Source organism: Carassius carassius, chromosome 2 (assembly GCF_963082965.1).
Source record: "Carassius carassius chromosome 2, fCarCar2.1, whole genome shotgun sequence".
Lineage (NCBI taxonomy): Eukaryota > Metazoa > Chordata > Actinopteri > Cypriniformes > Cyprinidae > Carassius > Carassius carassius.
In genome coordinates this window covers 10,627,029-10,654,502 of record NC_081756.1, presented here as the reverse complement: position 1 = coordinate 10,654,502, position 27,474 = coordinate 10,627,029, and the positions used below count along the sequence as shown (strand labels likewise).

The 27,474-nt window shown below is 34.7% G+C and overlaps 3 protein-coding genes across 3 annotated transcripts; all 3 read left to right on the top strand.

Moving 5' to 3' along the window:
* Window positions 1-1,283: 1,283 nt before the first annotated feature.
* LOC132098478 (immunoglobulin kappa light chain-like) lies at window positions 1,284-4,980 on the top strand. The gene is made up of 6 exons (XM_059504587.1): window positions 1,284-1,287; window positions 3,274-3,630; window positions 3,726-4,079; window positions 4,201-4,311; window positions 4,431-4,465; window positions 4,727-4,980. The coding sequence occupies exons 1-6, from the start codon at window positions 1,284-1,286 to the stop codon at window positions 4,793-4,795; spliced, it is 930 nt and encodes a 309-aa protein (XP_059360570.1). The 3' UTR covers window positions 4,796-4,980.
* Window positions 4,981-7,367: 2,387 nt separating this feature from the next.
* LOC132098468 (immunoglobulin kappa light chain-like) lies at window positions 7,368-16,521 on the top strand. The gene is made up of 6 exons (XM_059504581.1): window positions 7,368-7,425; window positions 13,429-13,785; window positions 13,881-14,234; window positions 14,353-14,469; window positions 14,592-14,626; window positions 16,272-16,521. Exons 1-6 carry the CDS (start codon window positions 7,368-7,370, stop codon window positions 16,476-16,478), a joined length of 1,128 nt encoding a protein of 375 aa, XP_059360564.1. The 3' UTR covers window positions 16,479-16,521.
* Window positions 16,522-24,246: 7,725 nt separating this feature from the next.
* On the top strand, window positions 24,247-27,058 carry LOC132098457 (uncharacterized). The gene is made up of 6 exons (XM_059504571.1): window positions 24,247-24,256; window positions 24,335-24,469; window positions 24,566-24,691; window positions 24,802-25,155; window positions 25,265-25,344; window positions 27,038-27,058. The coding sequence occupies exons 1-6, from the start codon at window positions 24,247-24,249 to the stop codon at window positions 27,056-27,058; spliced, it is 726 nt and encodes a 241-aa protein (XP_059360554.1).
* The last annotated feature ends 416 nt before the right edge of the window (window positions 27,059-27,474 follow it).

Genomic DNA, 27,474 nt, shown 5'->3' with positions numbered 1-27,474 from the left:
TATGCACTTGAGAATATGTGTGGCTCTTATACTGCAACCATCCTTCAGACACACAAAATAGACCTTGCCAAGACTGACAAAAGCTTATTTAATTTAGAGATATATTTACTAAGACCATACTACATTCCAATCCATTACATATGTCTGAAAACGTGAATTCCGTGAATCTTTCCATACCGTTTAGGTTCAAGAGATTGGCTCAAAATAAACTGAATGCCCCTGAGCAAAAAGTCACCCAGTGACAGTCAATGATCTATCCTTTTTAGTAAATAAATTCCATAAAAACTATGCTAAGGAAATATAAATGGACTAGAAGTATTTAAAAGAAACAAATATGAAATTATATGATTTACTTTAACTTTATTTGAAACAAAAATTTATAAAATAATTTTAATCACATTAATATATGTTACATATTCAAAGATTTAGAAATGAGTATTTAAGGATATTGTAGATTGCCCTTTTATACAAATTTGTATGGCAGTAAGATTCGGTGCATTGATCTTTTACATTTGCAATAACATGCAGGTGATCAACAGATGTCCTCAGTGTGTGTATTTGGAATCAGTTTGCAAAGTAATTTAATTTGAATAAAAAGCTTTATTTATCTCATAGCAATGGGCGTATATATTAATTTAGCAAACAAAAGTAAGCAATAAATTATTATTAAGCAATTAAGTATAAGCTTGATGCTACCAGCACACAGATAAACTCATGAAAAAAAGAAAGAGAGACAGAGACGAACAGGTGACTGAGGGACCCTCCTGACCCCCTACGTGACCAAAATGGTACAGCCATAGGGCCCTATTTTAATGATCTAAAAGCAAATTGTAAAGCGCATGGCGCAGGTGCACTCAGGACGTGTCCAAATCCACTTTTGCTATTTTAACGACTAAAAAAACCAATCTGCTCGTGCGCGAAGTTAAAGTGCGCGAGCAGATCATCCACGGGACAAGCAGAAATCCACCAAAGCTCTGCGTGATGAGTCAGTTAATATATACGTGTGTTTTGGCACGATTGTTCAATTAATTAGCCAATTTCATTCATTATACGTAGTAATAGGCTGAATAGCAAATAGGTAGCCTACTATAGGTAGTGATTGGTTAATCACAATGTTGTTCCAGAGACAATAAAGATGCTGTCCCAGGAACGTCTCACTTGGTTAAATCAGGTTCTGCGCTGGTCTATAGCGCAGTCTATTTTCAGCTCCTTAAAATAGCAATGCGCCAGCAATGCGCCTGAACACACCTCTTTTTTAGACCAGCACACCCATGGGCGCACAAATGGGTGCAAATGCATTTGCAAATTAAACCTTGATGTTGGGCCAAAATTTGGGGTTCCTGCGGGTCAGTGGTAGAGCATTGTTTTAGTAGTGCGAAAGGTTGTGGGTTCAACTCTCATGGAGCACTCTAGTAAAAAGCTAATCATAGCTTGACTGCACTGTAAGTCTTTTTGGATAAATGCAATTGCATGAGTTTTGTTGTGGGGCCAAATATTGTGGTTCCTGTGGCTCAGTTGTAGAGCGTTGCTTTACCAGTACAAAAAGTTGCTTTGGATAAATGCATCTGTTAAATGTAAATGAATGTTTTCGGAAACATGAGGACATTTCTCTCTCTCTCTCTCTCTCTCTCTCTCTCTCTCTCTCTCTCTCTCTCTCTCTCTCTCTCTCTCTCTCTCTCTCTGTCTCTCTCTGTCTCTCTCTCTCTCTCTCTCTCCGTTCATTAGCTAATTGTTAATGTGAGTTTTGGTTTGGCTTTACATTGTGTGCCGGACTGAATTTCTGTGACTATGTTGTAGTTGTTAAATTAGCATTTTACTGTTAATTTTTTGTATCATCATTTCCTAGGAATTACATGAGCCAATTCACACTGTGATAGGCCATGCACTTCTTCTACTCAAATGATATGCCCATTTTAAGATTCTTGGCTGTAACACTGTAACGTTCGTAGTCACAGGAAGAAGGAGGTGGGAACTGGCGAACATTTAAATAAAACTTTAATAATAAAATAAACACAAAACAGCGTGACAGCCCCTCGCGAATGACTGTCGTGCACAAACAGAAACAAAACACAAAATAAAATCCAGGCCGGGTCCTCTCCCGTCCAGCACTGTTGACACTCCTCCTTTTATCCTTCCAAAACACCTCTGTGGGACTCGAGACCAGTGAGTGGGGCAGGTGTCACACATTCTCATTAACTCCACCAGCCTGGCTCCATTCCTATGTTACTTGCAGTGTGTTTTGAGAGACTATTGTGTTTGGATAATAAAGTAAAATAGTATCTCTGCATTGAAGCCCAAAAGTTACATTTTGCATCAAATCCTTGAACTGTTCTCCAAAGACCAGGTCAGCTTTAAGGAAGATGGTCAGCTTTAAGGACAGACTATTGTTGATACTTTCACTGGGGTTAAATTTAACAAAAATTGCAAAATGAAACCATTCAAAATGAAATTAAGCTAAAATAAGTCACACTGAACACACTAAGTACAGTAGATCTAATTGGCAGCTGACATAATTTGCAATTCTGTTTCTCATGTCTTCGCTATACTAGTCTGTAATAAGATTTTATTAAGGGAATTTAGTTCTGCCCCTTTTCTAAAACAACCAGTCAAATTTCAAAGTGTCAGCGTTTGATCTTTAAACACTGCCGTATATATAAAGAGGAAACAGCCTGAAATAAGACATACAGTTTCAGCCAAATAACCAGGGACTTTTATATCTTTTAAATACATATTTTAATTGTACTGCGTGATAGTAATCTAAGCTGAACATACTGGATCTGTTTTACCTCAATCGTTATTAGAGGACTGTAATATAAAATTCACATCTTTTAATTAAGGTTGTAAGTAATCCCTTTAAACATTTAAGATCTTTACCATATTAAGGATAGCAAGACTTTTTGTGACTTTATATATATATATAAATGTGTGTGTGTGTGTGTGTGTGTGTACTTTTATTAACAAAATTAATGAGCTCTTTTATCTTAGATTTGAATATTAACAGAGTCAGTATGTTTAAATTGTTAGTGATCTAAAGGTTATTAATTTTGTCCATTTAAACACACTTGCATGTTCCAGACTTCTCTATTCATGTGTGCTTATTTCTCTTTAAGATTAAGTACAGGTGCTGCAAAATGAAGTTTAGAGTTTTGTCTACCCTTTTTCTCCTCAGATTTGTAAGTATGTTTAAAATTGTATTTTAATTGTGCATTTTATTTCACATTTATGTTTGTTACCATGTTACCATTTGTTAACATTTCCACTTTTTGTTTTTAGATGTTACATGTGAAAGTGATGATTTTATTCATCAACACCCGTTGCTAGTTGCTGAATTTGGAAGCAGTGTGATTTTACCCTGCTCTCACTCAGATGACTTTATAAACTCTGTTTCATGGTATAAACATTCTTTTGGCAAGAAACCACTTCTCGTAGCATATTCAGAACACGGCTCTGGAAGTGTTAAATATCAAAATGACTTTGACAATTCAAATAAATATCGTATCAGAACTGGAAATGGCTCTTTTAATTTGACCATCAGACACTTGGAAGAATATGATTTTGCAACCTACTATTGTGCTGTGAGATTTTTAAACATTGTTAAATTTGGAGAAGGGACGATTCTTCTACATAAAGGTGAGTTTATGACAATATTCTGAGCTTCACCCACAATCTGACTTCACATATGTGTGTTGTTTTAATGTATTTACAATATGTTACATTTCTTTCAGAGAGTGATGGAATAAGAAGTACCACAGTTCTCCAGCAGCCAGTATCTGACAGACTTCATCCAGGAGATTCAGTGACTCTGCAGTGTTCGGTCATCAGTCAGATCTGTGCAGGAGAATACAGCGTCTACTGGTTCAGACATTCATCAGAACATTCTCATACAGGACTCATTTACACTCGTGATAACAGGAGTGATCAGTGTACAGAGAGATCAGAGAACGGCTTTTCTACCCAGAGCTGTGTCTATAGTCTCTCTCAGACTGAACTCAGATCATCTGATGCTGGGATTTATTACTGCGCTGTTGCTACATGTGGGAAGATACACTTTGGAAATGGAACTAAGTTGATTATTAAAGGTAATATTTGATTTGCTAGAAATTATTTAAGTACAGCAATGTTTTGGTCATAAGTTGAATGTGATGTATTTTATGTATTTATTGTAGCACATGAAATCTCACATCTATGTGACTATTTCAGATTTACAGTTCACGTGGAACCCAATTACTGTAATTCTGGCAACACTGAACATCATGACCTTGATTGTGATTACAATTCTGCTGATAGTGATTCAAAAGATCCACATTAGAGGTATAGTTGTGCTTCTTTGTCTGTATGTTTACTGTACAACAACTAGCTTCATGTTTTTATAAGAGCCACATATATCATCATCATATTTTAACCATATATCTTGATTTGCATTTATCAAGATACCTTGAATCATCCCAGAAAACAATGGAAGCAGGTAGTTACTTTCTTTTCTCATAGTTTAAATACAGAACGTGCATATATATATATATACATATTATAAAACTATTGGCTGAATTAACTTTACACAAAACTGTGACATTGTATAGTAGATTATATAGCAGATTTGTATCAGAATTCCAAATTATGTTTTTATTTCCAATTTTTCTCTTGGCAGATCGTGGATACTGATACCTTAAACCCAGATTTGTATCAGAATTCCAAATTATGTTTTTATTTCCAATTTTTCTCTTGGCAGATCGTGGATACTGATACCTTAAACCCAGAAGAGACACAAGTCCTTTATACCCAGTCCATCAAGCACTAGTTAACAGTAATGATGGGTGAAAACATTATTACAGCATATTTGTTGAGGACTGATGATTATGTTGGCGAACATGATTTTTTTCTAATGACTGTAATATTCATAGTATGTGTACAAGTTCACATTTTAATGTTGCTTTGGATAACAGCATCTGTTAAATAATCATGAAAATGCTGTATTACTGGTTAAGTTCTGTTATTGTTCTCTTGCTTTTTAATTATTTCATTTTTGGACACAAACGAGACTTGAGAAATACTTGTGGGGGAAAAAAAGAGTCAAAACCAAGAATGTGGTAGAAGAAACAGAATATTTCTTCATTGTCTTTCTGCAATCTCTGTCAAGACTCCATAATAGGAAAATTTCAATGCTCAGAGTTGGCTCTTTCTAAACTCAGAAGATTTAGTTGTGATTCTCATGTTTTTCTAATTTTAGTATTAATGGTGTCTCAGATATTTCTCCTAAAATTACTTAGGATAAATAAACGTAAACAGAACTGAGAAATTATACAAATCTGAGAGAAATTTGTCCAAAATGAGAATGGACTGTGAGAAATATAGATCTCTTTATTGTTTTGCTGTAATTTCTTTCAAGACCCAATTAAAAAAAATGTTTTACAGTTTGCTTCTTCTTTTTTTCTTGATTATATTGGATTTTTTAGTATAGTATTGAATAAGTAGGAAAAGAGATAGGACTACTGGACAGGTGAGAAGGGAACAGGAGCGGGAAAGTACCTTTAGTTGGGACTGTCTGAGATGCAGGTGTGCTTTTACATTGATGTGCTGCCCACAAGGCTATGACTCTGACAGGTTACTCTGCTCAGGATACTAAGGGCTGATCCTCTTATATGTCTCAATGAGATAATCAGCTTTGTCTTAAGATGTCTTCAATTTTATTTTAGGAGAAACATTAAACTTTTACCAATATATTACTAAAATTATGTCATTTAAAGAGTATTTAAAGGTGCAATAGGAGTTCTTGGAAAATGCTAACTTTAGCCTGATAGCACTGAAAGCGAATGTCCCACCCTCCCTCCAAAGCCACCCCCCGAATGCATTTATGCTCACAGACCAGAATACAAGAGACAACATTACAATAGGCTACATCAGCGGTTCCCAATTCCAGTCCATCTTCTGAAGTAAAGTAAACCCCTGATCAGAGAGTAGGGAGCAATGAACACGGTGTAGGGATCATTTCGATCGGAACACAGTTCATTCACATAGCTTGAGTTGGTCATCTGAATCTGGTGTGTTAACTATGCAAGACATGCAAAATATGTGCAGTAGCACTGGAATTAGGAACCGCTGGTCTACATCATGTGTCATTAACAAGCGAGAAAACTTTAAAAGTACTACAATACCAGGAAGGAAGACCAGGTTGTTGATGTTTGTCTGCCATTCTAGCTCTGTCTGCACAGCTTGCGTGAATGCGCTGATGACGTATTCTGACTGCGCGAACAGGGTGGGCAGATTTATGCAGATACATACATTGATAGACAGGTAGGAAAGCTATTTAAAACGCTCTGAATGAGCATTTTGATTGGACCTGAGCATTCCACAGAACATATAAATAGAGATAAATACATTTTAACCACTTAACTTAATGATTGTTATCGGGATGTGAAGAGATTTTCAACCAGTATAACAAAAAATGTTTGAATATAATGATCTATTGCACCTTTAACATTTATAGAATATCAAGGGTAACTAGTTTATATTTATATTCAATGCCCAGGCAGCATTGTATATACAGCACATATTTCAAGACTTATATAAGTGAAAGATGTTTAGTATAAGATAAATTCTGTCTTTTTAACAAATGTAACACTAGTGTACATGCCCAGTTCAATGGGGGCACTTGAGAGTGTTCACACAAAATCAATAGTACCCTTAGTTAAAGCTGTAATAATAACTTTTTTTAATGCTAATTTGGCAAATTATCCAGTGTGTTATGGTTTGTGCTCTGGAGACCGGTTTGTATTTAATGTGTTTGTACAGCGTTGTAGTCAATCACAGACATATCTTTTGATTTCTTGAACACAGACAGTCAAGAGGCTTTTTAATTAGAATCCACTCACTGCTCAGTTATTTTGTTCATGTGTTGGGTTAAAAAAACCTTAAGATCAATTCATTATCATGCAGTGTACATAATACTTCATTTATTCCCCATATTTCTCAAAACGTTGGTAGAGATTCCACCATCTTGTAATATGCACACTCCACCCTAATTCGAGAAGCTACCAAACCTAAAAACATAGGCACAACGTTTATTGACCTTTGCCCCAGCAGTCTGTTTTTCTTGTCTTCCAAATAGCCAATTTTGCAGTGCCAGATAAAAAATTTATTAAAACAGTCACATTTTTCTTTTGAACTTAATACTTTGGCCCAAAAATGAACAATTGAAAAGAAAAATCTAGAAACAGGGATAAAAAACAAATGCAAAAAAATTAAAAAAGATTAACCAATCGTGAACAATGCACAAAAAGATGAAGAATTGACTCAGTCTCAGAACAAAATTGGCAACCCACCCCAACACTAGGATTGAGGCGTACCACATGTCTGTTTGTAGCTATTGCCCCATGTACAATCCTCCAGTGGAGGTCACCTCTCCGCTTGTCAGTCGGACATTTGTACAGGGTACACCAGCTGCCTTTAGGAGAAAAATCAGATCCTAAGAACTGTGTCCATCTTGTTGAAGAAACTCCATTCAAAGATTGCATGTTGGAGACTTTAACACATATCAAATAGAGCGATTTCTTTCCAGCAGAATCAAAGCTTTCCAGAACTGGTGTTTTCAAAGTCAGTAAACAGCTTTCATCTTCTACCCAGTCGTCCACAGCCGTGCTTACATTGATTAAGGGAAAAAGATGACAATACCCCTTAACACATTCATTTGGGACATCTGGGTCTTTCAAGAAAACTTGATGATCTGTGCTCAAGTCCTTGAAAATCTTTGCAGTGCACTGTTGTTAAACCCGGATCGACTTCACATCGCTTCTTTGGCTCAAGTCTTTCAAATCACTTTTCAGGATATGTCCCAGCTTACTGCACCCAGCCGCTAACAGTCGTGCTTGCACATTTTCAGATGATAACTGTCTAGAATATAAAAAGGAGTTGAAAAAAATGGTTTCTCTAACAATCAGTCACCAGCAGGTGTATTAGGTGATCTTGATACTATAAAAACCTTCCAGGCCTCTAGCACAGATCTGTAAAGGAGAGGAAGATCCACCATTTCTTTCTCTTGCAATTGCATTAAAAACAAATGTTTATCAAACCCCATTCCACCTGCCCTCCTTAAAAGAGCTGTTGCAGTGTCCATCCAGGCAGAGTTTTTATTGAACAAGAGTCTTTTGGCTGTTTGGAGCCGAAAAGTAATTATCCTGGACTTGATATCCACCAAGCCCTGCCTGCCTTCTTGCACTGGAAGATACAAAGCGGCTGCTCGAATCCAGTATTATCCTGACCAGAAAAAGGTCACCAAATAAATACCTAAAATCTTTAACCCCTCTTTTTTCTATGCAAGACCCCCTGGCAACTGTGGAAGATTCTCATTAGAAAACTGCCCTGCCCAAAAGGCCTCACTTTTATCCCAGTTTACTTTCGCCGATGAGGCCTTTTCATACACATTACATTAAGTGCACTAACCAGGGCCTTCATGTTGATTCTCATCATGATTAACAAACACAGTCACATTATTAGCATACACACTTACAGCAATACTTGAACTCTGAGATAAACCAGGAAAAATAAAACAAGAGACTCAATGGCAATGCTATAAAGTTGCCCTGATACAGGACAACCTTGTCTGATACCCCTTGAAACTGGGATTGGCCGGCTTAGCCCACCTCCCATTTTAACAATGTAAGCAGCACCAGAATACAGCAATTTGACCATATTTAGGAAAGAATCACCAATACCGAAAGCTTCTAAAACTTTAAAAAGACAGCCATGATCAACCCGATCAAAGGCTTTCTCTTGATCTAAAGAAAATAAACCAACTTTCAAATCAAAACTTTTACAAATATCTTAAATATCCCAAATTAAAAACAAATTATCCATTATTGTTCTCTCTGGGATATAATAAGTTTGATCTTTTTGTACAACCAAGTTTAGATCTTTTTTTAAACTATTAGCAAGACACTTAGACATAATTGTGTAATCAGTGGTCAGTAATGCAATGGGTCTCCAATTTTTTAAAAGAGATAAATCTCCCTTTTTTGGTAATAAAGATAACACAGCACATTGACAAGATATAGGCAAACAACCATTTTTTCTACATTCACAGAAAACCTCATATAAGTCTTATCCAATAAAGTTCCAAAAATGCTTGTAAAATTTGGAGGGTAACCCATCAATACCGGGAGATCGTCCAATGCCACGCTGACCAACTGCAGTAGTGAGCTCTTGAAGAGAAAGTTCAGTGTCCAAATCAGTCTTAGAGTCTGAGTCTACTTTTTAGGCAAGTCTTGAATTAGCTGTTTGGAACAGTCAGTATCACATTGTTCAGCAGCATAGAGACTAGAATAAAAATCCACTGCATGATGCCTCATCTCTGTAATATTACTGGTCACCCTCCCATCAGGAAGGCAAAGACATGACATCTGTTTCTGTTGTGCCACTTTGTGCTCCAAATTAAAAAAAAATAAGCACTAGGAGCATCCATGTCATTAACAGAGACAAACCGAGACCTCACAAGAGCTCCCTCCACCCTTTCATTCAAAAACAAACATAGTTCTCTCTTTTTTTCTTGCAGATGGTTAAACAGATTAGAATCACATCTATTAATTAGATCCACCTCCATATTTGCTATGTCCTTTTCAATTGACTGAATAATTTCTCTTAATTTAATAGTGGAATTAGCAGTATGTTGCAAACAAAACATTTTAATGTTTGTTTCCCCTATTTCCCACCACTGTTTTAAATTTCCAAAAGTGCCTTTACACGATCTCCACTGTTGCCAAAAAATCTCAAAATGTTTACAAAATTTAAGATCCTTAAGTAATTTAGTGTTAAAATGCCAATAAGACGATACACTTTATACACTTGGACATATTTATAATTAGAGAAACCAAATGATGATCTGTGTACCCTACTGAAGTAATAAAACAATCAATACTCTGACTACTAAGATGATTAGACATATATATCCTATCCAATGGAACAGCACTGACTTGAGTAAATTCTTCTACATCTGCTTAAAGTCAAGAAATGACGTGGCTAAGACGTGGTGAGGAGGTTAGAAAATGACCAAAATAATAGGTCGTCAGCTGGTCTTTAGACAACGTTGTGGGGAGGTAAGGAAGCGACCAAGAGCTGTGGTCACGAGACTACCTTCTGATGATGTTGCCAACGTCGTGGCATAGTCTTTTGGTGACGTGACGAACCCACGACCAATACTGACGTCACTTTTGGTCGCGGTTACGTCACGTGTTTGCTGGGTATATTATCTGTCATTTTAATCCAAGTATATTGTCTCACTTGTGGGTGTTTGATCCACCACATATCTAAAAGGTCTATTAAGGTCCTCCTGACCCGTTTGTATAGATGAAACCTGATCATCAGTCTCTATCACATTCACTGGGCCAACGTTTTCCTGTTCGCAATCTTTATGCGAACACATCTGCCGTTTGTGGTCAACATCGCCGCATACAAAGCAGCGTAAACTTCCGGTAGTTGCATAAATCATATATGATCCCCCTTCATGTTTTATATGAAAAGAAACATTAAGTGTACGATCTGGTTATTCCAAAAACATGTAAACCTGTCTCCTAAAAGACATTACATGCTTCAATGCAGGGTTCTTACACCCCAAAGAAATAAAAGAAATAGTAATAGCAAAGCTGATTTACAGAAAAAAGTAACCCTGGAGCTTATCTTTACTGAAAAGCAAATAAATGGCCTATGACTACGTCTTGATTATTAATTGACCAATTTGATTATTAATATATATTATATGTGTTGCTCCCTTGGACAATAACGACGACATCATTTGCTTTTCTGTAGATTTATTTGCCCGGTTGTTTTTTTCTTTGTGTTTTCTGCAACAGATTTGAGTTGCACGAACAATGTCTATACTGCCCTTATTCTCTAACCTTTTTACCTACATGTCTTTCTTCACCCAGCGCCCCCAACAGTATACATCTTTTTTCTGACATATAATTAATGCAAATGATCTACAAAAAACAAAGAAATGAAACCAATTAAATATTTATTTTAGGTCATTACACCCTCCCCCACTAAAAATAAATACAAATAAAATGTTAAAAAATATAAATATATATTTTATTTATTTATTAATTTTTTTACTATTTCCGGGTAAATGATTAAATGTAAGTTCCATTGTAAAATGGTCATTAAAGCAACTGTATGTAGTTTTGTGTTCATTAGCTTAGAAACTCCTACAGTTAAGGGAGTGGAATTTATTGTCATAAATATATCCCTATCGTAATTGTCATAAATAAAATGTTGTTGTATGCCTGCATGTTACTGCCATTAACTAATTGGCCTTTTTCACAGGATTTTGTACTTGCCCATGAAACTTACTCCCGTAAGGCCAGATATACACTCTGCAATTTTTGTCAGATTTTGAGCCAAATTCTGATTGTGTGACTCTTTTGAGTTGGGCCGAATTTCAGGTTTGTCATGCGTCTTTTGACGTGCAGTGTACAGGGGGTAACGAGAGGTGACTAGCCTCTCCTGACTGGCAGTCAGATGTTCGAATTAATTTCTGATATGTCTGAAATTTTTGCCGCCCTTCGTGAGGGTATAGTTGAAGCAGAACTACGGACCTACTGCCCTAAACTCTGTGTTTTTTCCCTCAATGTCAGGGACCCAGCAGTCAAAAATAATAGCGCATTAAAAAAAACAAGTTTCCCCCCAAAAAATTTTCATAAATCAAAGAAAGCATTTGCCAAATTAGAGAAAAATCATAATGCACAAAGGAAATCAAAATAAACTAACTTAGGCCTAATAAAAGAGGTCAACAGAACAAAACTGAACTCAGATAACTAAAGCCATGACAAACAAACTGAACTGAGTTTTATGTATTATGTATTAAGTATTATGAAAGAAAAGCAAACCAAGTCTGTCTTATTAATAAATATATGAAAAATATACAAAATTCATAAAATAAATTAATCAAACGATTGACAGAAAATATTTAAATAATGCTTGCCTGCTTGTGTGTGTGTATGTGCATGTATGTTACCACTCCCTGATGTGTGGCCACATCGTGCAGATTAAACCATGGTGACATGGTGTGTGCTACAGACAGAAGTGATGGAGGCTACACAGTTCCAGGTTCGGGAGGGTCCCACGAGTTTATTTCACTCAGTCAATTGCAGCTCGATAAATGGACCACACATAAATCCTGAGCTTTGGCTTGAAATTGCATATGATTTACTTAAACAGTGAGAGTTGGTAACAAGATGTTGCTGTAATCGCACAGTGTATGCTTAGCCTATACAGAACAGATGTATGAGGGGAGTGTGGGAAAGAAACAGAAGCCATTCTCCATATTAGAAGTCAGTGTATCTTGAAGTCAGTGATATGAATTTAAAAACTGATATCAAGTTAAAACACTCACAGTTACTTTAAGTTGGCTTTTTTTGTTTTGTTTTAGGTAAACCTATTCATTAGATTTTCACTTTTGTTCAATGTCTGTAAGCTACAGAAACATTTTATTGTAAATGAAATTATTATGTTGTTGATAATATGATTGTGTTTGGTCACCAGCTCTGCTTGTGAATATCCACATCTCTAAAGGAAATTTCGTTCTGCCCCTTTTTCAGAAACAACCAATCAAATTTCAAAGTGTCACTGTTTGATCTTTGAACACTGCCCTATATATAAAGAGGAAACAGCCTGAAATAAGACATGCTACCCGATTGACACTTTCATCCTCATAACAGGGCCCTTTAGTTCTTTTAAATACGTTTTTATTTTATTCCATGATGGCAACCTAAGCTAAACCTATATACTGGATCTGTTTTACTTCAATCGTTATTAAAGGACTGTAATATCATATTAACATCTTTCTCGTGCGATTGTAAGTAATTCCTTTAAAAATTTAAGAACTTTACCAAATTAATAATAGCAAAACGTTAATAATAGCAAAACGTCTTAGCCTACTGTATTGTATTATTTGATTAACAAAATTTTGCTAATCAGTTCTTTTTTCTCGGTAAAGTTCTTAGATTTGGATGTTAACACAGTCAGTTTTTTTAAAGGTTTAAATGTTCCTGTGGCTCAGTGGTAGAGCAGCGCAAAAGGTTGTGGGTTCATTTCCCAGAGAAACATAAATAATAATAAAATAAAAATGTATAATCTGAATGCACTGTGAGTTGCTTTGGATAAAAGCGTCTTGCAAATGCATATATGTTAAATTGTTAGTGATCTAAAGGTTATTAATTTTGTCTATTTAAACATAGTTGTATGTCCCAGACATCTCTATTCATGTGTGCTTATTTGTCTTTTAGATTAAGTACAGGTGCTGCAAAATGAAGTTTAGAGTTTTGTCTACCCTTTTTCTCCTCACACTTGCAAGTATGTTTAAAATTGTATTTTAATTGTGCATTTTATTTCATATTTATGTTTGTAAGTATGTTACCATTTGTTACCATTTCCACTTTTTGTTTTTAGATGTTACATGTGAAAGTGATGATTTTATTCATCAACACCCGTTGCTAGTTGCTGAATTTGGAAGCAGTGTGATTTTACCCTGCTCTCACTCAGATGACTTTATAAACTCTGTTTCATGGTATAAACATTCTTTTGGCAAGAAACCACTTCTCGTAGCATATTCAGAACACGGCTCTGGAAGTGTTAAATATCAAAATGACTTTGACAATTCAAATAAATATCGTATCAGAACTGGAAATGGCTCTTTTAATTTGACCATCAGACACTTGGAAGAATATGATTTTGCAACCTACTATTGTGCTGTGAGATTTTTAAACATTGTTAAATTTGGAGAAGGGACGATTCTTCTACATAAAGGTGAGTTTATGACAATATTCTGAGCTTCACCCACAATCTGACTTCACATATGTGTGTTGTTTTAATGTATTTACAATATGTTACATTTCTTTCAGAGAGTGATGGAATAAGAAGTACCACAGTTCTCCAGCAGCCAGTATCTGACAGACTTCATCCAGGAGATTCAGTGACTCTGCAGTGTTCGGTCATCAGTCAGATCTGTGCAGGAGAATACAGCGTCTACTGGTTCAGACATTCATCAGAACATTCTCATACAGGACTCATTTACACCCGTGATAACAGGAGTGATCAGTGTACAGAGAGATCAGAGAACGGCTTTTCTACCCAGAGCTGTGTCTATAGTCTCTCTCAGACTGAACTCCGATCATCTGATGCTGGGATTTATTACTGCGCTGTTGCTACATGTGGGAAGATACACTTTGGAAATGGAACTAAGTTGATTATTGAAGGTACATATATATTTATATTATACTGTAGTACCACACTATATTCAGTCTGCCAGTTGATGGAATATTTCTTTATAATTATGTTGCTACAGGAACTCTTAAATCTATTTAATCATTTCAGCTTCTTCTGCTTTGACCTTTTTGAATCCAGTTGTTTTAACCCTGTTCACAATCAGTATAATATCCATTATTGTGAACATATTTCTGATGAGACTGATTCACAAGAATCAAAATAAAGGTAAATATATTAAAATAAGAATATGGCAAAATGAAATAAGATACTAATATTCAACAGTAAATTGCTATTTATGAAATGCATATGATTGAAATTAACAAAGTATATTTTATTATTATCCAAAGAAGCTTCAAAACAACCTAGAAATCAAAGGAATCAGGTAATCAATTTTTTCTCTTTAAGTTATAGAGAATGCAAAACATTTCAGATGTTTTTTTTTATTAAATGTTTTAGTCTGCAAAACTATTTTACACACATTTTTTCTTTATATCAATCAACAAACAATCTGCCCTACACTACAGTTCAAAAGTTTGAAGTCAGGAGGAATTGTAATGTTTTTAAAAAGAAGTATATTATGTTTAAAAAAAAAATTACTGTGATGGCAAAACTGAATTTTCAGCATAATTCTCTCCAGTCTTCAGTGTCATAAGATCCTTCAGAAATCATTTAAGTTTAAGAATTTTTTATTTATTTATTTATAACAATGTAAAATTATTTATTTTCATTTTGATCAATTTATTGCATTATTGCTGGATAAAATTATTTTCTAAAAAAAATCTTAATGAACCCACACTATTTAATAGTGGTGTGTATGATAAATAAAGTGGTAAAAGTTTAAAGTGATAGGCCTACATCTTTTCTCAAAATGGTAATTTGTAGTGCAGATTATTTTTATTAAAAGCAACATGCATCACACTACTGTCGAAGAGATGAATCTTTAATTTAATGCTCGAGGGAAATGAGTGGGTAGGCTAGCAGGGGTTGAAACCGATATAGATTTTTTTACGTTTCCTGCGCTCTTCTGATATTATTTCCGTTCCAAAACCGGTTCGGGTGGGAGAAATACCATTTAATAACACTGTTTTAAATATATATATATATATATATATATCTGGATGCTACAATATTATTTATTATATAGTGTTTGTACTTTCATCGACACAGTGAGGTGCGGTCAGCTGAACTCAACAAATTTTGTACAACGGAGCAATGTAACCTTTTATTTGTTTCTTTTTTATTTATTATTTATTTAACTGTATTTTATTTTGATAATGAACAGGATTCAATATAGCAAAATTATTTTGTGTCTCAGGCGTAAGGCATTGGTGCGATGGTCATACCAATGCTGACAGTTTTGCTAAATAATTAAAACTGTAAAGCTTTCCTTTTCAAAAACTTTGGAACACTTGTGTCACAACGAAACGTAATTCAGCACATATTTTCTTTCGTTTTGTTAATCTGTCAATATGATTTAAGTGATATAGTGTATATATTCCTTTTTATGTAAGCCTATAGTTTTTCGTTTTCTCCATTCACAGAAGCGCTGCAGGTGCGTGTGATCTGTTGAATTCATCTTACATATCCTCAGATAAACGCTAAGGCATTGCTATTGCGACTTACCTATCTGAGTTCACAGCTGAACTGACATTTCACTTGTAGGCTTCATTTGCATAGGCCACTGGAATTCGTGATTGGTTGACAGCAAATTTCCAATATTAAATGGAATGATAAATCACGTTATTAACCGGTTAATGGCCATTTCAAAATTTCGATTCTGTTTGGAACTATAAAATTTGATTTTGTTTCTGTTTCTGGTTCTCTTACTTTCAAAATTTAGTTTATTTCCATTTTCGTTTTCGTTCTTTGAACCGTTTCAGAGCCCTGAGGCTAAGATAACCTGATTGTTTGTAGGTATTTATTTATTTTCCTGTTTTATGTGTGTTTTCTATATATGAATGGTAATCTATAAAATGATTGTTTTTTCAGTTACATAGTTTGATGGTTGTTATATTTTTCTTCTGCAGATTGCGGAAACAGATGCCTTAAATTATGTAGCCCTGAGTTTTTCCAAAAAGCCTACCAGCTCAAAAAGATCTTCAAAGATAACCAACCAAGAAGAAACGTTTTATTCACAGTTACAAAGCAATGAGAAAATTGTTAATGCTGAGAAATTGTTGATTTATTTCTCCACTGAACTGGGTATTATCTGTATCTGTATACTGTTAATATAATATAATGCTGTTGTACTGTTTTTAATATAATTTTATAACTTCTGTTTAATGTAAATATTTTGAACTGACACCTTTTTCATTATGAACCTTCAGTCAAGGGCCTTTTCTTAAAAGGTCATCAAACTCAACACTGCATTTGTGAGGATATGCATTTGTTGTATATCATTAAAAACATTAAAAGAAATAATAATAATAATAATACTAAGGCATAATTATTTTTTGGTGAGCTATTTTGTTATTCCCTTAATGTAGAATCTGAATTGTGATGGTATAAAGAGTAACGGAGAAGATTCTTGGGTCATTCGATTCTTTACATTGATCAAGAGACAGAAGGCCCACTGAATGATATCCACTTGGAAAAGCAAACTTTCAGTAGGATCTGTGTAGTTAGGTTCATGAACAAATTACTCTTTTGAGCCTATTTTTAATCCATGGATAAATAAATAAATATAGTACTGTCTGTAACATTGCTTGTATGATTTATCAGAGGCAATTTATTTTATATGTAAACAAATGTGATATTAAACATTAACTGAAATTACTCGATTTGAAATAAATCAAATTGAATCAAGAATTTATAAATCAAAGTGAAAATTGGCTTAATATTTACATCTGCATACAAGATGTAGATCTCATCTATACAGATTTGGAGAAATTTAGCATTGCATCACTTGATCACCAATTGATCCTGTGCGTTGAATAGGTGCTGACAGAATGAGAGTTCAAACAGCTGATAAATATATTACAGTAATCTACACAATTAGTAATTCACTTGACTCCAGTCCATCCATTAACGTCTTGAACTATTCCTTTAATTGTTCTCTTTGTCTGGGTACTTAAAGTGCCCCATTATTGATTTTTGAAGTTGCATTTCATGAAGTGTGTAATGCAGCTTAGTGTGAATGTAAACAGTCTGCAAAGTTGTAAAGCTGAAAGTGCATCATAAATAAAGTTCTCTTCTGAAATTGGGGTTGTAGAATGCCTATTGTACTTGGAGTCATGATAAAGGATGGAGCAATGCATTGATTTACAAACTGCAGTGCTTTATTAGTACTCTTTGTCTGTGTTCGGCTAACACACATATCATTATTTTTGGGTCTTTACTACCAAGCTGTGGGTCTGGTTCTCTAACATTAGTGTAAAACAACATTTTCCCCTCTGATTCTTTCTTTTTAGATCAGGGTAGTGCACTATTATTATTACAAAAATATATATAATTGATAAGCCGTATTCCAGTACTTGTGATGGACATTCCCTTTCCAGACATGCACTGTTATGCAGTAGACCAGCCACAACAGACTGGAACATCAGACAAATCAGAGCTTAGTAGCATTATGCAAAGGAGGGGTTTGGAAAGATGAATCTTCAAACTAATTGTTTGAGAGTCATTGAGAAATAACATGAAATTAAATGCATATTATAAGAAAATGAAAGTGTTTGTTTGAATTTGCATGCATGTGAACCTGTTGTTAGGGACTCCCAAAATCAAAAAAAAAAAAAAAAATTCAAATAGGATAACAGAGGCACTTTAAGAGAAGCTGGGTCAAAAAGTTATTGGGATTATTTAACAAGAGCAAACCCCACACAGTTCTGTGTTTCTCTCTGGAGTTTTATAGCCAGGAGACTCACACAATATACACACTACATGTGGACAGGTAATGTATGCATCTTTCACTCCTAGATTTTTTGAGTGTTTTGTGGTGGTCAACTGTGAGTTTATTATTGGGCTTTTATTTTCTAACTGGCAAAACACATACACAAACACACACAAAGTGCTAAATGTAGGCTAGTTAAAGTGATAGTTTACCCCAAAACAAAAATTTGGTCATTAATTACTAACACGATGTCGCACAACCTTTCTGGACCTTGAACGTGCCAGTTGCATTGCTGTCTATACAGGGTCAGAAATCTCTCGGATTTAATCAAAAATATCTTAATTTGTGTTCCGAAGATGAATGGAAGTCTTACTGGTTTGGAACGACATGAGGGTGAGAAATTGATGAAAGAATTTTTTTATTTGTGTCAGGACCACTATGGTCAAACATGAATGACAAGTAGTGTACAGTTTGGATTGCGTAGCATGAATAAGAGCAGGGAGAGCAGCGATAACCCCCCAAAACAAAACTATTTGCTGATATCTCCCAACACAAACTGATAGAAAAATCTCAAAGCCTTGAGCAACAAGCATGTTGCCCTTAACCAATGACCAAAACAAATATGTTGCCAAACCCTGCATAAACTGTAGCAACAATTTTGTTGGTTTTAAAAGATGACCTAATAAATGTGTTGCCAAAACCTTAAACGTTTAAGCAACTTGTCTCAATAAGACCAGATAGACTTAAGAAAAACATGTTTCCAATTCAGCTACAGCTTTAAGAACAAGCAGGTTTCGAATAATGTCGAGATTGCTCTGGAACAAGCATGTTCCCAATAATGACCAGGTAGCTTAAGAACAAACATATCCCCAATAACCACCAAGATTTTTAAGAGCAAGCATGTTTCCAATATGACTAAGCAAAACAGCATGTCTGATACCAAAGCAGAATCAATGCTGAACTGACGACTGCATCTGAAACTGGAAAATGCTGCCTTTGGATGACACATTTCAAGGTTGGATGTCATCAAGTCATGTCTTCCTCCTCCTGAGATACCTTCATCTGGTCGATATTTAAAGGCAGAATAGATGCATCCTTCACTGCCAAGATACTCACAATCCTGTGTGTCATATCCAGTGATGGTTGAGCAAGATGAAGATGGCGTGATAAGTTATTTCTAGTGAGAAATCAGTATTAAGTAATTAAATATTTGCTTAGTTATCACCAAAGCTCGTTCTATTTTGTTGTAGTTCACTGAACAGCTAAGTTGCCTCAGAAGCATGACTGATATCAGTTTCATGAGTTATATTCATTAACAAATACTGAAACGATTTTCTATTTGGAGCTGCACCACAGCAGAAATGATTCCGTTTGCACCATGGTCGTTATATTCTGTTTAAATCTGTGATGTAGTGTTATAAAAATTAAGGCGATTTGAGATTAGAGGGAACATAAAAAACACAGTTTCGGCGAATTTCATGTTAATCTTGAGTACCTATAGCATAGTATTACATCATTCACATCTCTGAAGAGTCTTCAGTTTTATTAGATTTATCAAAGAAAGATACAGCTGATGATTCTCTCCCAAAATAGCCGAGCTCCTGGAGTCAAGCCGTGGTTGGAACTTAAGAGTCGTGATCACTTATGGGCTGATTGGCAACAAAACACAGACATTTGATGCAGTTTTACAGCAGTTCCTAGTCATGACCAGGATTTTTTATCACTGGGACTGCTCAGTCTTTCAGTATCAAACGATGTGCAAATCCATTATCAGAATGTACCTTGTTATAAAACATTCATCACCAAAATGATGGGAACACCAAACATGCTTATGAAACTCTGTTGCTGCCCCAGAAAAACTAATTGCATCCCTTGTTCTAAGTGATTCAGTGTTCACATAACACTGAATAAAGTTATATTTTCCTCACATCCAAAAACTCTCATCTTTATAGACAGTCTTCTCAGCACTGCCAATGACTCCATAACCATGAACAAAAAGTGTTTAGTGGCGTGCTGTTTCTCGGGTCGCATAAGAATCCAACTCTTAACACTGTAAACAACTCAGAATACATGAAACGGAATTAGACCCCCCTTTAAACACAGCATATTGCAGCGAAAAGCATGTTGCCAGTAACAAAAGATAAGTACCACACATTGCCAACAAGCAGGGCCGTTTCTAGCCAATTTGACTCCTTAGGCAAAATCCCTATATATACAGTACAGACCAAAAGTTTGGACACACCTTCTCATTCAAAGAGTTTTCTTTATTTTCATGACTATGAAAATTGTAGATTCACACTGAAGGCATCAAAACTATGAATTAACACATGTGGAATTATATATGGAATTATATACATAACAAAAAAGTGTGAAACAACTGAAAATATGTCATATTCTAGGTTCTTCAAAGTAGCCACCTTTTGCTTTGATTACTGCTTTGCACACTCTTGGCATTCTCTTGATGAGCTTCAAGAGGTAGTCACCTGAAATGGTCTTCCAACAGTCTTGAAGGAGTTCCCCAAGAGATGCTTAGCACTTGTTGGCCCTTTTGCCTTCTGTCTGCGGTCCAGCTCACCCCTAAACCATCTCGATTGGGTTCAGGTCCGGTGACTGTGGAGGCCAGGTCATCTGGCGCAGCACCCCATCACTCTCCTTCTTGGTCAAATAGCCCTTGATGCCTTCAGTGTGACTCTACAATTTTCATAGTCATGAAAATAAAGAAAACTCTTTGAATGAGAAGGTGTGTCCAAACTTTATATATATATATTATTTTCAGACACCAGTTTCTTGTCACATTCAAATTGGTTGTCGTAGTAAAGACATTAATTTGTGGAGATTAAGCACAATTTGAGTTCCACAAATCTGAATGCATTTTTTTGTAAATTGACTGTTAAAACTGTTAAGACACAATATATTGTCTGTAATATTGTGTTGCCACTAGATGCCTGTATAGCCCTATTTAACAACCCCTAGAAGCTAAGACATTGCACATAATTTACATATAAATCACACATAAATAAATTTTATTACATTTGGATTTGGATACTTGTTTAGATATTATCAATGGCTACTTTTTGTCTTTATCTTTTTTTTTTCAATTGTGTTGTTGTTGTTGTTTGAAACATTGATTTTAAGTGTCAGTTATTATTATATTAGTGCATTATTATTTCAGTCAAACCTATAAAAACCTTTGTTACCCCAAACTACATTTAAAAGCCTGATCAGTGGCATAAAAGTAATCAATGTATGTAGCTACTTAATACTTTGCTACTCATTAACACATGAACTTCCCCTTTAAATAACTATGTGTATGATGCTGCTCCCATTAAGTGCTGTTAGAAGTGAATGAATTGATTCAGCATTTCAACTCCTCCATAAGGATGCATAAAACTTGACAAAGAGTTTAATAAAGGATGTACTGATTTCGTGAATTAGCAAATTTTACTATACCAATATTTTTTAATTGGCTGTTAAAGTTTAAATGTTAAAATTTTTTATTACATGACATGTTGATCCTTTAATAATGCATTGCTGCAAAAATGCACACCTTTTGGACAAATCTCGAAACATGATTTATCAACTGCCACAAATACTACCTAAATAAAATACAGATTTTTTTGCAATTTATTTTTTGTACAAATATTTTTAATTGGCCTTTGACGTAAGCTTTATTGAATGGCCAAAAAAATCCAGTTGGGGGATCCAGTCCAATGTGGCAATCATATTTCAGGGTGATCGTGCCACTCTTTATAACAACCCTGCTAAAATGTAGTGCCAGTACATGCACTCATTGGCGCCCCTTCAGCTGGTGGTGCCCTAGGAGACTGCCTGGCTCGCCTGTCTAGAAATGGCACTGCTAACAGGTTGCCTAAACTAGCACAACACAAGCATTTAACTGAAAACAACTAAATGAGCCCAAGCAACACAGATAGCCTTAGCAACACACATGTTGGCAAACCTGAGAGCATAAAAAGGAACTTATCTTGTGAAGACATTGTAGAGAGATCTCTTGATCCTTCTTGGGGATGAATTTCGATCTGAACTTGTTCTTGAGTCAGTCACATAACTCGCTGAGTCCATTTCAATAATGTAGAGATGCATGAAGTAATGTTTGATCAGGCAGCTTATGATCAATGCCATGAATTTAAGTGTTCAAGTTAACGAACTTGAATTAATCGGAGGTGAGTCCATTAGGTAAACAAATTCCACTTGCTAAATTCCAAGTGATGACGTGTTTTGCCTGCTAAATTCACCTTTTAATGAGCTATTAAGCAATGAGAAAACGGCTGATAATACTGAGGGACCTATACGAATGCTTAACTCAGGGTTGGGTAAAGATGCACCAAAATGTATTTTAAGATAAAATATACAATACCTTAAATTTAAGTGTATCAAAATAAACTACAAAATACACACCCAGTATCAAAATAAACTATATTTTTGTATAAGGGTGCATGAAATTTCATCGCAAACCTTCCATCAACTGGCATGTTTGATCTACCCCTTCACCATTACACTGACTCAGTTGATTAAGTTAAACAATGTTTGATAGCAACAGCATTTCTCTGCCCAGGTCTAAATGTATATACTTATAATAAGTGCAATTACACCAAGCACATCACATTCTATTACTCATTCATCCATGCTTCCTTTTCCACTCTACTGTTCTAATTATTCCTAAAAGCTGCACGGATATATTTGCTTACACCATCAGGTCTATCTATATAAAAGATTTTGAAAAATTTCAGTCGATTCTCACTTTATATCATCCTCACATTATGTATTGTCATATAACCCAGGCCCAACATGCAGTAATTCTTTAAACACTTTTGAAAAGCTAGATGATAAAAAAAACAACAAATAACTCTTAAAACTGATTGGCTAATTTTATATTTCCCCTTGTCAGTGCTCTTTTACTCTTTCATGTTCACTGAAGGCAAATCTAAATGATGCACTATTTTAACTTTAATCAACAGGTAGAATTGACCATGACATCCTCAGCTTAACTTATTCCAGAAAAGTCTCACTCATGTGATGAATGTTGGGGTTGGGGGAAGGGGTGTGTCTGAACTAAATCAACACCCCAGTATTTAAAAAAAAACAAAATAATAATCTTAAATGTTTTTAAATGCATATTGCATTCATTATTATTAATATTATTATATTATTTTTTTTCCAAATGCTTTAAATACAAATTAGTGTTTTTTTTTATTTCAGATACCTATTTTAAACATATGTATCTGAAATACTGCCCATACCTTGCCTTACTCTATATTTTTTTTTTCTTACAGATAATAAGCATATTTAGGAACAACATATTCATATAAAACATTTTATCTTCTATATGTTTTCAACGTATAGCTGACTGACTACTGTGGTCAGGTACAGTAAACAAGTACAACCAACTCCAAGAAAGCATAGTGGTGTCCCTTCTGTTGGGATATTTTTAAATAATTATTTATCAAAAATATGTTTCATTGTTTGATTTGACAGTTTGCATCTGTGTAGCTATATTAAAAAATATTAATCAAATGAAACCAACATAAATTATGCTGTATTGAGTCACTCATACAGCTAAACTGGAAATGATTTAGTGTGTTTCTTTTGTTGTTGTTGCTTTTGTTGTTGTTTTTTTGCTTGTGCCAATTTTTACTGCTATCCCCATACTGGTGTGTGTAAAGACACAATCATGAAAATGACTCATGGCATAATAATATAGTTCTGCCCCTTTCTCTGAAACAACCAGTCAAACATCAAAGTGTCAAAGTGTTTGATCTTTGAAAACTGTGGTGTATAAAAGAGGAAGCATTCTGAACACAACAGACATTGTCCACCACATAACCAGTTTATTTTAAACTGTGAAATTAAAATATAAAATTTTTTTGTGCAATTGTAATCTGACCCGAATATACTGTTTTTGTTTTTATTTTTTATTTATTTATTTTTTTACTTCAATGAGCCCAATTTATTTTTAGAGGATTATATTAGCAAATCATCTTTCTTGGAAAGTACAGTAAGTATTTCCTCTGAGCTTCGTCAATTTATATTCATAATTTTAAGTTCTCTTAATCATTCCAAAAATTCTCAAGACAGCTCTTTATATTTCTCTTTTAGATTAAATTGACAAGTTCTGCAGAATGAAGTTCAGAGTATTGTTTTGCGTTTCTCTCTCCATGTTTGCCTGTAAGTTTGACTAATATCTTGATTGTTGAACACTTAATTTCATATAAGATTTCCTTATCATATTACTTTTATTTTTAGGTGGCACATGTCAGATAAAGGGTGTCATTCACCAGTATCCTTTTGTAGTTGCTGAACTTGGGAGCGGTGTGATTTTACCTTGCTCTTATTCATTTGACATGATACACACTGTTTCATGGTTTAAACAGACTGTTGGCAAAAAACCTCTTCTTATTGCATATTCAAATCATCTCTCAGGAGGTTTTATATATCAAAATGGCTTTGACAAGGTAGAACGGTATTCTTTTGAAGTTGGAACTAACTTTTTCAATATGAGCATCATTAGCCTAAAGGAAATTGATTTTGTAAACTACTATTGTGCTGTGACCTTCATGAGCACAATTGAGTTTGGAGAAGGGACGATTTTGCTACACAAAGGTGAGACTTTAAAATGAGCTGTTTTGTAAGAACTTTCATGTCACTCCTGTATTAATAAACTAAAATTGTATTAGTAAAAATGGCATCATCTTGATGGATTTCTTTCAAAGGTAAAGATTCTGCCAGTGGGGCCACAGTTCTCCAGCAGCCAGTATCTGACAGACTTCATCCAGGAGATTCAGTGACTCTGCAGTGTTCGGTCATCAGTCAGATCTGTGCAGGAGAATACAGCGTCTACTGGTTCAGACATTCATCAGAACATTCTCATACAGGACTCATTTACACCCGTGATAACAGGAGTGATCAGTGTACGGAGAGATCAGAGAACGGCTTTTCTACCCAGAGCTGTGTCTATAGTCTCTCTCAGACTGAACTCAGATCATCTGATGCTGGGATTTATTACTGTGCTGTTGCCACATGTGGGAAGATACACTTTGGAAATGGAACTAATTTAATTGTTGAAGGTACAGATATATTTTACTTTGATACAGAAAATACCACAATACCTTCAGTTGACAATTTGACATATTTATTTGTATATATGGTGGTACATGAAAACTGTTACTATTTCAGCATCTTTGACTTTTTGGAATCCTGTTGTTTTAACCTTGTTCACAATAAGCATCATTTCCATTATTGGGAACATATTTCTGGTGAGACTAATTCACAAGAATCACAGAAAAGGTAAATATAATAATATACTGTAGGATTATGGTAAAATTCTATAATTTACTAATATTAAACAGTAAATTGCTATTTTTGAAGTATTTTTTATTATTATCCTAAGAAGCTTCAAAACAACCCAGAAATCAAAGGAATCAGGTAATCTGTTTTTATTTGCCCTGTATATAGAAAAAGCTATTCAGATGTTTTATAATAGCACATTACATAAATGCTATTATAGCATGATACATTTTGACTTGAGGAAAATAAGTATATTTGTATCAATGTCAAAATGTAGCAACTAGATTAAAGCTTTTTTCTCAACATTTTGTCCTAAACTATTTCCAATGTACATGTGTGGTTTCTGTAGGCTACAGTACATTTATACCAGTTCATAAAATGTCTGTTTTTTCAGTGATGTAGTTTGATGTTTTTTCTTCTTTTTGTATTTTTTCCTTTGCAGACAGAAACCGATGCCTTAAATTATGTATCCCTGAGTTTTTCCAAAAGGCTTACAACCTCAAAAAGATCTTCAGGGAAAACCAGCCAAGAACAAAGTGTTTATTCACAGATCACAAATCAATAGTTCAGTTGATTGCTAATGCAAAGAAATTGTTGTTGTTTGCATAGATTTTGTAGAAAAAAAATTATAGAATAGAATAGAATAGAATACTACTTCATTGTCATTGAGCAACAACATTTAGTGCTTATCCTCAGAGATACATCTAACATTTATGTACAGTATATGAACAGGATTTATACAAATAAAAATACTGTCCACAACTTTCTTTCTTTTTTTTCACCACCTGTCCTTTTTGTCTGTGGCTGTTCGTGCACTTTCCTTCCCTTCCATAATTTGGAGGAAAATCTGTTGCGCTAACCGAGTGTTCACATTAAAGATGAGAGGAAATGCCTTGCGGTTGATTTCAATTGCTGTGCTAGATGAAACATGAAATCCTGTAACTGCCAACAGTTCCAAAACGCATGCTTGCTTGCTTGCTTGATTGATTGATTGTTTATTTTTATTTTTTATTTTTGTATTCATTTATTTATTGATTGATTTATTATCCAAATTAAAAATATTGATGCAAATAGCATTGATACAACAGTATGAACTATCATGAACGCGATGACACAATGGTCATTCAGTGCCATTTGAGTCCAGATGAGGTGTTATATTTTGTGTAAAAATGGGCCAATATTAGTTTTTTTTAAATGCTCATCTTACACAGTTACTGCCCCTCTACCATAGAACACAATAAATATGTAGCCAAAATTAATTAATTAAAAATAATAACTATGATTTTAGTGCAAGTAGTCTAAACTACCATGTCCCCAAGGAAGCTTGCATAACTTCAGCCACAAATGTAAGTAATAAACAAACAAATTCAAGTATTCAAATTTTTTTCAATATTGTTGTGTATTCTTATTTACAATATTCTTATTCAACATATATTTTTTTGTTATTTATACATTTTTTATGCTTCAAGTCTTCGGAACATGTTGTGTGCCTGAATTGAATGTCCCCCCGTTACTCTGATAGAAAGCCCCTCTGAACCCACCCCTTGAATTTTCCCTAATCACATGATTCTCAGGACGTAGAATAATTTCTGGTTGCAAACTATCTACAAGAAAGAGAGTAAGTATCACTTCTTAATTTTCACCCATTTTTCTGTGTTTTAGAATGATTCAGTGATGTGCTAAAGCATGTCTATTCTGTTATGCTTGTTTATAGAGGAAACTGATATTCTTTTGTAATTCTGAAAATAAGGTTAATAAACAGGTCGACAGTCTTTCTGAGTGATCATTACACACTAGCTTGTTGCTCATCACGTGAGTAGAATTGTCTGACTTTAGCATAAAATGTCCCTCCTGTTACTGTTTTGCACAGTAGGGTGGACATATTGTAACAGTGGATGTAAAAGCTAGATAAATAAGTGTTTACAGCATGTATTGGTGCTTATAATTAATTTAGAATGCATTTAAAAGAAAGAGTTGCATAAATGTTATAAAGAGCAAATAAATGTCCCTCAGTGCCCTCAAGGTTCAAAGAAAGTTTATGATTGAATGCTCTGTTGATTAGAAACTGTGTTTAAAGGGTTAGTTCACCCAAAAATGAA

What these genes read in the sequence shown, in the direction of transcription:
- LOC132098478 (XM_059504587.1), top strand. An exon ending in AACTAAGTTGATTATTAAAG is followed by an intron (nt 4,080 to 4,200) that starts GTAATATTTGAT and finishes TGACTATTTCAG; the next exon opens with ATTTACAGTTCACGTGGAAC. An exon ending in TCAAAAGATCCACATTAGAG is followed by an intron (nt 4,312 to 4,430) that starts GTATAGTTGTGC and finishes GCATTTATCAAG; the next exon opens with ATACCTTGAATCATCCCAGA.
- LOC132098457 (XM_059504571.1), top strand. An exon ending in ATGGTTTAAACAGACTGTTG is followed by an intron (nt 24,470 to 24,565) that starts GCAAAAAACCTC and finishes ATTCTTTTGAAG; the next exon opens with TTGGAACTAACTTTTTCAAT. An exon ending in AACTAATTTAATTGTTGAAG is followed by an intron (nt 25,156 to 25,264) that starts GTACAGATATAT and finishes TTACTATTTCAG; the next exon opens with CATCTTTGACTTTTTGGAAT.
- LOC132098468 (XM_059504581.1), top strand. Translation starts at nt 7,368, where the DNA reads ATGTACAATCCTCCAGTGGAGGTCACCTCTCCGCTTGTCAGTCGGACA. An exon ending in GACGATTCTTCTACATAAAG is followed by an intron (nt 13,786 to 13,880) that starts GTGAGTTTATGA and finishes CATTTCTTTCAG; the next exon opens with AGAGTGATGGAATAAGAAGT. An exon ending in AACTAAGTTGATTATTGAAG is followed by an intron (nt 14,235 to 14,352) that starts GTACATATATAT and finishes TAATCATTTCAG; the next exon opens with CTTCTTCTGCTTTGACCTTT.